This window comes from Aedes aegypti, chromosome 3 (genome assembly GCF_002204515.2).
Source record: "Aedes aegypti strain LVP_AGWG chromosome 3, AaegL5.0 Primary Assembly, whole genome shotgun sequence".
NCBI lineage: Eukaryota > Metazoa > Arthropoda > Insecta > Diptera > Culicidae > Aedes > Aedes aegypti.
The window spans coordinates 47,901,837-47,912,832 of NC_035109.1; the positions used below are offsets into that span (position 1 = coordinate 47,901,837).

The following is a 10,996-nucleotide window of genomic DNA, read 5'->3' on the forward strand; positions in this document are numbered from 1 at the left end:
CCGGAGGGGAAATAACTATCGAGCTGTCAAATTTTAACTAAAAGTTTAACGAACTGGTGAAACGGTTCACAGCCTTAATAGCAACCCACTATGGAAAAGTGCGCCAGTCAGGCTGTGAACCGTTTCACGAGTTCGTTTAACTTTTAGTTAAAATTTGACAGCTCGATAGTTATTTCCCCTCCGGTTAGAAATAACCCTGCTCTGGAGCATGGTTGAACTTGACAGTTCGAAAGTTATTTTTTGCTCCCGTGAATTTAAGAATAACTAACCATCTGTCAACTTTGTTCTGAAATAACTACTCGACTGTCAAAGCTCAAATGGATCGACTGCGATGTTCAATTTAACCATTTGAGGGGAAAATAACTATTGAAATGTCAAATTTTAACTAATAGTTAAACGAACTGGTGCCTCAATGCCTCAATGTGCTGAAATGTGCCATAGCTGTGCAAGGCACACTGCGTAGAGTGACCACCCCCTTGTTTACACCCCATTTTACGGTATATTTTCAATGATATCGAATAATAAAAAAATAATAAAATTTCATTTAATGCTTCCAAACCTCAACTTCTTCATGCGAAACCTTCAGTAGACATGTAGACATGGCTACCTCGTTGGTGCTTGGATCGCATTTGCACTAGTTTTATGTTCTATTATCCGATACCTCCCTCGGGATCACTGCTTTATATGATGGACATACATTTACTGTCTCACGTATAATGAGCTTCGAGTTAAATGTACAATTTCCCAGAAATTGTCGAAAATATGGGAAACTATGGAAATTTACGGTATATGTATGTTATATTGAGGAATTTCAATCGGTACGAAAATGCTATACACCAGCAAAGCATAAAAATCAACACGTGGTCGCGGCGTTCGCCTGCGCGCGTCTGTCGGCACGTGTACATATGCAGCAACACGTCTTAGCAACCGTCACCCAGGCTTCTTGTAAGTTGCTTTTGAATTTGTTTGTAAATCGATTTTCGATATTGTTCCGCTCGTAAAAATTGCAACTTCAATTTTCTGCCGGTCTCAATCAAGTGCCCAAAAATGTCCCAACCGTACGTGATCCGTGTGATGGAGGAGATGGGTTGGGGCTCGGACGGTGGCTTCATCCCGATCGCCAACGAAGAGAACAAAAAGCTGCTGGACTACGTCAACCGGTTGGGTGATCGGAAAACGGAAGGATCGTCCAAGGTGCAGGTCAGCGATCAGCGCTTGAACAATCTGCAGGCCCATCTGAAGAACGCACAGGTGGAGTTCGATCAAAATCTTAAACTGTTGGCGGAGGACAAGGGCCAGATCGATACGGAGCACGGGCTGCTGAAGCTGTCGGAGAACGATGGCGGCAAGATGCGGAAGATGGCGAAGGAGGTGCAGTACGTGAGGGAAGAACTGGAGCGGCACGATCAGCGGTCGCAAAGTAAGTGTTGGTTATGAATCTTCTTCTTCATCTTGGCATTAACGTCCTCACTGGGACAGAGCCTGCTTCTCAGCTTAGTGTTCTTATGAGTACTTCCACAGTTATTAACTGAGAGCATTCTTTGCCAAAGTTGCCATTTTCGCATTCGTATATCGTGTGGCAGGTACGATTATACTCTCTGCCCAGGGAAGCCAAGGAAATTTGCCTTACGAAAAGATCTTGGACCGACCGGGAATCGAACCCAGACACCTTCAGCATGGCTTTGCTTTGTAGCCGCGTACTCTAACCACTCGGATAAGGAAGGTCCTTAAACACCCTACTTATGGATCAATGACAATCAAAATGCGCGGTACCACGCTGGGTGCATATCCTTCCATGTCCAGAGCCCACATTTTGGCGGTCCCCACAAATCACGATTCAAACCTGCATCGTATGATTTGCACATATACACATTTAAAAGTTAAGGCCGCACGGGACGTCATCATAATCACCCTATCCATTTCAAGAAGCAAATCCCAAGAACCACTCCATATATCGATGCGAAATTGTATCACTATGATTCTATATATGTAGTGCACAACCCAATAAATTTTCAGTTTCATCGGTTATCTAAAACTCGAGATTTGCTTCCACAAAGTTTCGATGATGATTGTTAGAGTGAGACGAAAGATAGGGAAAATAACACGGTCTCCTGTGTCCCCTTAACATCTTTTCTTAAGTTTTCTTAAGATATTAACTTTTAAATATTTTAATGGATAACCGACGAAATCACCTTTGAAATTTAACCACGAATTCCTTCAAATCCAATTTCTGAAACTTCCCAAAAAAAGTTTTAAGCCATTCAAAAATTCATTCAGTGAATCACCTTCCTCGCATTTCGTTTAAACCATCTTCAAGAATTCCACTAATATTTTTTAAAAGAAATTGCTGCAGGGATTTCTTAGAATTTCCTCAAAAATTGAATTTACTGGAGTTGGTTCAGGATTTCTTAAAGGTTTCTTTCTCTAAGAATATTTTAAGAAACTATTCTGTATATTCGGGTCCTATTCCGGATTTCACTCACGGTGACAAATAGGTGAAGTGATCACTTTCCTATTACGGATATCACCTAAGTGAGAAAATGTGGAGAAGTTCATCGCAAGTGATCGAGCGCATGAACACGAGCTATTACGAATGTCACGCTACCCGGCGAAGATCGACAAAAGCAATCACTTGAAGTGGAAACTTTTCACCGCCGTTCGGGTAGGTGAAGAGTTGTCACGTAAAAAAGAACAAGTTTAAAACAGCATTTTTATGCTTTTTGTTTAACAAATATTATGTTTTTGTTAGTCGTGGAAGCAGAACACTATATTTAGTTCCGATTTGCTGTTAAAAAGTAATGTATTGGCCTTTATTTTTTTGTGGGAAAGTGAGGCAAGAATCGAACAAAACATTTTTTTCCGCTCGCTATACGCAAAGGAAAGAAAGGTCAACTCAAACGGGAGCGCTGTAGAAAATTTCTGCTTATTGACAGAAATCTCATGAACATTTTTGTAATTGCAAATTAGACAATAGGTGTGGGCCACATGTAAAAAAAATGTAGCGGAATAATAACTACGTAGTTGGAGCTACTGGAGGAGGCTCAAAAACATAAATTGTTTCATTGTTAACTTCAAATTTCTTGACCGAAAGGATCATGATATTTTCAACAAAGAGCTATATTTCAATTTACATTTCTTCTCAACTGGGTACTGCCATTAAAGAAAAATTAAATCATTGAACAATTCTGAATAGATTTGAATTTCACCCGCATCGAGATAAGCGATTACTTTTCTGTTCAGCAGTAAACCAGCCTTTTTTCAATAAACTCCCAGATAAAAAGTTTATTAAAAAAAAAGGACTACGACAATAGAGATAGAAAACTATAGAGGACGAATGTCGCTGCTGTTCCCTTTGTTCTCGCTCAGAAACATGTCGGGTATATAAGTGTCAAACTGCATACTTTTTCGCGTTGACATTTATAGCCCCGCCTATCTCCGCCAGCAAAAGATGTTCCTGCAGCGACGCCAGCGACATTCTTCCTCTATAGTTTATTACCTCTATTACTACGACGAAGCATTGTATATGAAAATCGAAAGATGTGGATTTTATCTCTTCTATCCAACTCTAAAAAAGTTTCTGATTTAAAATAATAAAATTAGCATAGTTTTAGTTGTTGTTTACAAAGTATTGAGCTAGATCTTCTGCCGATAAGCGCTCCGTACTTTAAAAAGAACATTTAATATTTTAAACGTGATAGACAATTAAAAGCTGATAAATTGATCTTTCTCGAAATGTATTCAAGATTCCCTATAATTGAAGTCCTGTTTGCGTTCAACATTATTTGAAATACATTAAAGTATTTAGTAGTCGACTAAACCCTTTTTCTAATTCTCTACCAAACCAGTAAATCTTTGCCTATGAAATTCAAAAGGCATCCCACGCTTGTAGGAACACAAATGCAATTCTTGTTAGACCTATATCATGCTCTACATAATCAATTAAAACTGTTAAGTCATTCGAATTATTGATTATAATTTGGATAATCTGATTGAAATTTAATAGTTCATATCCGCGCGAAAGTTTCAAATCTACTTTCAAAATCGCACCAAACAAACCTGTATTTTAATCTTTATGTAATTATCGATACATTGATTCAAAATTGAACAATTCTAATCAGGCAAATAATAAACGAAGACATTTCTCTTACCTTATCATGTTCAAAAACCATTCAACGCAACTAGTGACTATTTGTGGCATCTCACTATAAAAAAGCTATTATGAATACCACTTCACTGCAGTTGTCACTCCACTGAGTTCATTTTCAATCACTTCACCGTCCGTGACAACGGGAATAGAGCAAAATAAGTGAAGTGACTGGAAGGTAAAGTGTAAGTGAGCGTGAAAGTGATATTCAGAATAGGGCCCTTCATCTGAAGATCAAATGAGAAATTTCTCCACAAGATTTCCCAATCGGTCCATGCACGAGTTCACTAATTTGACGTTTGAGCGGTGCCGTATTCATTAGTTGCCATGGTCACATAAATAACACGGCACCGCTAAAACGTCAAATAGTGAACCCGTGCAAAGGTCCATTGGAATGTTTCCAAACAACTGTCAAAATAGTTTTCTGCAATTTTTGGACAATTTCCTGAAAATCCTGAAGTAGTCTGCGATAAAACTTCTGTAGGAGTTCTTGGTGAACGCCTACAAGAATCTTTGAAAGAACTTATGTATCCTTAAGGAAGTTATAGACGATGTCCTTGATAAACAACAACATTCTTTGATTATTTTTTTTTAAGAAATGATCGGAGAAATAACTGGAGAACAACTTTTGAAGTATCCATGAACAATTTTTCCAATTGAGATCTTGCATGAGAAATTACTCACAAATGTTTACAAGAACTGCAGGAATATTTTCTGAATAAAATGCTGGAAAATACCTAAAGATATTTCTGAAGCCATTTCACGGAGAATTCCTGTCCTACAATAAGCCCTAGAAGAATTCTCATAGCAATTCCTGGGAGAAACTATGGAGCGGATGAATTATTAAAGGTATCCATACAAACATGGCATGGCATATAAACATGAAGAACTAAAAAAATCAACTAAGGATCTCCTGGAGGAATTTATGTAGGGTATCCTGGAGGAAACCCTTAACGATTTTTTTTTCAAAAACATTGCAATAAATTTTTGTGTATTTTCTTGACAGAACTCCTGTAGAAATCTTTGGAAGAACTCCTGCCTAGAGTATCAACTAAAGAGGTAGAGTAAAAATGTCTGCATGAAATCTTGGGATAATTCTTAAGATTTTTTTGTACAGTGAAACCTCCATGAGTCGATATTGAAGGGACCATCGACTCATGGAAATATCGAGCAATGGAACAGCAATCCTTCGGAAAGCTGCTTCTAGGGACCATCAAAGTAACCATGAAATTTTGTTTTTAGTATGGTTCCATGAGTCGATATCGAGTCATGGAACATCGACTCATGGAGGTATCACTGTAGAATAAACTCTTTGAAAAATTACTGGAGGTACCAGCATTGTAGTGCTCAATGAACTAATTTTGGAGAAGTTCTTGTAAAATCTCTGGAGAAAATCACTAAAAGATCTCTGAGAAAATCACTAAAAGAAATTCTGAGACCTTTCTTTGAGGAATCTGAGAAGAAGTTCCGGAAGAATGTAAGAAAAGTCATGTAGTAGTTTCTAAATGTATTTCTGAGCCCGAGTGTGGATATCCATAACGGTTTCTGGTAAAATATTTGACAAAGCTTGGGGATCTTGTTACATAATTCTCGATTCCTGCTGTATGAACTTTTAATGACGACGTTATTCCAACTAAAATATGATTGACGAGTTGACCCTTCTGCACATTCTGTTCTTCCCCACAGAGGAAATGAAAAAGCTGACCGCCAACATGGAACGGTTCACCGAGCGGATCAAGTGGGCTAAAGCGGCCCTAACCGAGTGGAAACAGGTCATGGACAATGGCGAAGAAACGAACAAGCTTATCGAAAAATACTGCAAGCTGGATAAGGGTCGAGCGGAAGCTTTAGAAGCCAAACGAAAGATCCTCGAAGACAAGGTTTCAAAGCGGAGGACAACACTGGTTGCACTGGCCGAAGAGTACCGCTCCTTGGAACAGGTACTGGAAAGGACTTCACAGTTGTACCGCCAGGCGCATTCTGAGCGCCGCCAGTTGGTGTTGAAGTGGAAGGAGGCAGTGAAGCACATGAACCAACGCGAGGAAGACATCAAAGAGGTTGAAGCGGAAATCGAGAAGGCACGGGAGATAAGCGCCATGCTGAATGATGATCTGCAGGCTCAGGTGGAATTCCTAGAGGAACAGGAACGCAACAACAAGGAGATTGAACTAGGGATTGCAGAGTTAAACGTGGAGGTTTCAAAGCTCCGGAATCGTCTGAACGCACTAACCGATAGCGTGCAGTTGAAAACAAACGAGTACCAGATAACGCGCAAAGCGGTACAAAACGTGTCAAACAAGCTGACCGGCATGCGCAACAAAAACCGGCAGGCGTTGATGGAGGAAGCGGAGAAGGAAAGGCAAATCAATACAAATTTAAGCCAGTTGGAAGAATTGAGGGAAAAATATGAAAACTTCAGGAGTAAAACTTTGTGTGCTCAGGAGAGATTGAGGCAATTGAATGAGATCGTCGAGCAGGAGGAGAAGCAGATCAAAGTGCTCAGCGACGAAACGGCACGTCTATCAACCGCACTGTACCGTGCGCAAACGCAACTGGTTTCGATGAGGGATGAGGACAAGCTTTTGAAAATAGAGATTCACTCAATGGAATCTGGCATTGGAAAAATTAAGGCAGCGATGAAGGTACAAGAGAAGGAAATTATTCGCCAGACAGAGATATCGTACAGCGTGGACTACAATATGGAGAAGATCGAGAAGAGAATAGCAAATATGAAAGGAGAAAATAAGCAGGAGGGAGCAAGCAGAGCGCACGCAAAACTAGTTCAAGCCGAGGCGATTTACTATGCCCGGATGCAGAACCACTCGTTGCTGCAGGCGCAAATTGCGAAGATTCAAATTGATTTCCGGAATTTGAATGCGATCTATCAACAGGATTGCATCGAGATTGACAGAATGATCGGGAAACTGAAGGAAAAGTCTTTGATGGTGGAGGGTGGTGAGAAGAAGTTGAGGCAGTGTACGACGGAAAATCAGGAAAGACTGGTGGAAAAGAGTTTGCTGAAGATGCGAATTAACCAGATGGAGATGCTGGTGGATAAACAGAATGATAAGATGTATACGCTGGAGCGCCATCGAATGGAACTGGAAACGGCCATCAATGAGAGGTTGATCGACATAAAGTCCCAAAAGGATATGCTGATGCTGAAGAAGAAGTATTTACATGACGAGCGGGCACAGCTGAAGGCGGATATCAGCGAAAGGACGTTGAAAATCGACCAGTTGAAAAATCGGTATGAATTGTCGTTGGATTTGCTGGGTAAGAACGATGATGGAACTATCGTTACTGCAACGCAAATCAAAATTCAGAACGCACAGGAAAAGTACATGTTGCTGCGAGAAGGCAGTGAATTGAATGTGAAAATCTTGAAGGCGGAGGAAGATTTGAAAGCCTTGGAGAATACATTGAAACTGATGAATTTTTCGAATGAGACCTACAAGCGTGGATTTCAAAAAGTGGATGATGATAATCCAGATATTCAGCAGATGAACAACATTCAGAATGACTACTGTAAGGCACTGTCGGCGTTGAAGAACGTGAGAACTGACTTGGCGTTCAATACGGAGAATTTGCACAACTTGAACGAAGAGAGGGAAGAAAGTGATAAGGCGTTGGAGGTAACTACCAAGGTTCGGCTCGATAACAATGATATACTGCTGAAGATTCAAAAGGAACTGCTTGATCAGAAGACAAAAATCCAACGCGCTGAACGAGAGCTGCGACTAGCTATCAAGGCTGCCCGTGCGAAGACCAACGACGAAGATCTGTTACACACGTTCCAGAAGGATTTGAATCTTAAGGAGCTCGAAGAACGCAACAACATGGCACTGCATCAGATGGCCGATTTGATTGAGATCTTCCAGGAGATGAACCCAACGGTGAACAAATATTTTTACGACAAGGGATTGCGTTTGCCGGTAGTTCGTCGCGCCAAGAGTCAGATATCGTGGCGTAGCGAGAATTCTCCTGGGTCGGATTACAGCGGACGTGACGATACAGGATCGTCGAAACCAGGTAATTCCTTCAAATAAGGTATATTTCAGAGCGAAATTTGGAATTTTCTTCTTCTTCCAGCATCTAAAATGTCCATGTGCTCGGCATCGACGCGTTCATCGGACTCATCAGAGAACATTGCCAAGTCGTTTGACAATCGAATGAGTGCCGGGCTTTCGGTGATCCTGATAGACTTTCCCGGAGCAAGTGGCAGCAAGAAATCCGGCCTTGGTGGATTACTACCGAAGAAATAATCTTGGAACGACGGCGCCAACGACGTTCTTTCATTTCTACTCGGAACGGAAACTCTATATTGTCGTACATTTCAGTTGACCATCATTGTCGTCAAATTTATTTTAATTGGCATTTATATCATATGTATGATTTGTGTGTGACTTTCATGCAATGTCGGTAATTCGATAAAAACTACTACAAATACTTATTCCGTTATCAATCAATAGTTCGTTCGATATAAGTCTTGTCAGCGTAAATTTCGAACCAAAGCCTAAAACGTGAATAGTTTTGCCTTTGCTAGTTTGAGTGTTCTTTTGTGTGGATTTGAATGATTTTTTATGCCCAATAAATACGAATTGTTGTATGCCGAACGTCATCCGGCGACGACGGTTTAATATCTTGCAAAGGCTTACCCCTAGTAGTAGTAACACGAGTACGGTGTTTAGGGCACATAATGAGCCCCTTGGTTTTATGTTTCATTAATTTCATACGAATCCTAGAAGTGATAACCAAAATTCGTAATACATCTAGCCTCGATTGCTAGAACTTTTACCTTCTAATATTATCACTAACTTTGTTTGCATTGAATCTGTCTCCGTCGCTTCACTTCCTCTCGGTCTGATTCGATGCCACGTTCTGGCTTACAACCCTAGGTTTATTTATATACAATTACGGTTTTGTCTGTCTATACACCATTTGTAATGATATCCTATTAAATGCAACATGCGCAGAAACAGTAGTTTGTTTGATTGGATCCGAAAAAAGCATCTACTTTTACATATATAGGTACAAAGTTTTAAATTTTTTTTTGTTTTGAAATACACGGTTAACGATACACTGAAATGAGCTCAACTTGATAATGGGTGCATGTTTGTATGCTGCTGTTCCAACACCAAAACAGCTGTTTGTATCGTTATCATTTTTTTTTTATTAATTGTATGCCGAAAAGTTTGGAAAAGGTTGATTCTTTTTTATTTACAATTTCAAGCTCACAATTGACCGTTGAGGTTATGTTCCTGATATTTGTGATTCAGCTCTGTAATGGTTTTGATCTGAGACGAGACTCGCGAAGACGGTCTTCTTTTTCTGTGATTGCTGAGTTTTTTTCTTATTCCACTTTGTGTTTATACCAATTATGCGCATGCTGTTCAAAGCCTCACATGAACCTCTCAGCAAAAAATGATTAAGTTTGCATCATATCGAATCATAAATTGCCATTTGAGTGAAATTTCATGCCAGCAAACGTAGCAGACATTAGAAATAATTAATCTTCTGCTTAGATTTATCAGCAACTTTGGAAAAAACTGCTCCGCTGACTGAGGTTTTTAATAACAGTTTACTTTGAACACAATACTTTTCACTTTTTCAGCCATAAAAACGGTGGGCTGCATTTGACGTTTCGTGAGAGGGGAATCTGGGCTGCATATGACGTTGATATTTTTCCTCTTCGCGAGTCTCTCTCAGGTTTTGATGACTCTTGAGATCCACAAACGAACGGAAGGTGGAAAGATGCACTAACAGTAGTAGAATTGAATGGTAATTGAAACAAACAGGAAATTTTTTAACAAATAGTCAAAACCGAACACTTATAGCTGAACTCAAAACTGTTTTAAATTTCATTCAAAAAATGATGAATCAAAACCATAACCTCAAAGGACAATGTGGTCAGGTTGGAGATACAAGCTATACTGGGTTCGATTGCGATCACTTGGATGTTAATACTTTTGTTGTCTTTTTATATACGTGACCATGGTTTGTCGGCATTCAGGAAGATCTTTGGATTTGGATAATCAGGCTGGTTTAGACTCGCACAGACTTCGTTCTAATGTCTCTTATTGCTGGAACGAGAGCGGCATTCGAGGTGTTCGGCCACGTGTTACAGAACCTTTGCATGTGTATATCGTGTAACAGACACGAGGATACTCTATGTCCTGGGAAACCAAGAAAATTTCCATTACGAAATGATCCTTGAGCGATCAAAAATTTAACCCAGACACTTTAAACACGAAAAAAAAATAAATAAAAAAAATACCACTAGGCTGAGAAATGTCCTCAAAAGATACCAGGAGAAATTTTAAGGGTATCCATTTATTTGATGTGCTCTTTCAATCAATCGACGAGAACCTGCAATTTTCTCATCGCTAAAAAACCCAATTCCTGTGAGGAATCGTGGAATCAACATAATTATGGATTTTCAAATTCCGATGCCATGCCGTGACATAAACACCATTTTTATTTATACAGAACAAGAAGATTAATATTGACCTCAAGGGGACAAAAGTCGAAAAAGTATGAGAAACACTGTACTAAACAAAATATTTATGAATCTGGCAGGTCCGGCCAGCCTCGGGCTGCAAATCTCGTTAATAAAGATAATAATAATAATAATCTGGTAGGTTTTTGCCAGAATGTAGTTTCCTGAAGTTGACATCACGGATGGTTGTACAACCCTTAGCTAAAAGCCAAAAACACGTTTATCCATTTCCTTAGAATAAGAGACATCAGAACGAGGAGGTTTTCATCTATCCAAGTTTAAACCGCATTTGAGACTTCACGAGTTGTGTACACATTTTGGCCTTGTTATGTTTTGCGTTTTTTATCTTTAAT

General features: G+C 39.7%; 1 protein-coding gene and 1 long non-coding RNA gene across 2 annotated transcripts; both read left to right on the plus strand.

Moving 5' to 3' along the window:
* Positions 1-976: 976 nt before the first annotated feature.
* LOC5570072 (coiled-coil domain-containing protein 39) lies at positions 977-8,593 on the plus strand. Its single transcript, XM_021855918.1, has 3 exons — positions 977-1,420; positions 5,831-8,176; positions 8,237-8,593. Exons 1-3 carry the CDS (start codon positions 1,048-1,050, stop codon positions 8,407-8,409), a joined length of 2,892 nt encoding a protein of 963 aa, XP_021711610.1. The 5' UTR covers positions 977-1,047; the 3' UTR covers positions 8,410-8,593.
* A 705-nt stretch (positions 8,594-9,298) lies between these two features.
* Positions 9,299-10,670, plus strand: LOC110679876. Its single transcript, XR_002502771.1, has 2 exons — positions 9,299-9,433; positions 9,854-10,670. It is a non-coding gene; the product is annotated as an uncharacterized LOC110679876 (long non-coding RNA).
* The last annotated feature ends 326 nt before the right edge of the window (positions 10,671-10,996 follow it).

Excerpts from the sequence above, each read along its gene's own strand:
- LOC5570072 (XM_021855918.1), top strand. The coding sequence starts at position 1,048 with ATGTCCCAACCGTACGTGATCCGTGTGATGGAGGAGATGGGTTGGGGC. Across the intron at positions 1,421-5,830 it reads GCACGATCAGCGGTCGCAAA|AGGAAATGAAAAAGCTGACC; the intron begins GTAAGTGTTGGT and ends TCTTCCCCACAG. Across the intron at positions 8,177-8,236 it reads TACAGGATCGTCGAAACCAG|CATCTAAAATGTCCATGTGC; the intron begins GTAATTCCTTCA and ends TTCTTCTTCCAG.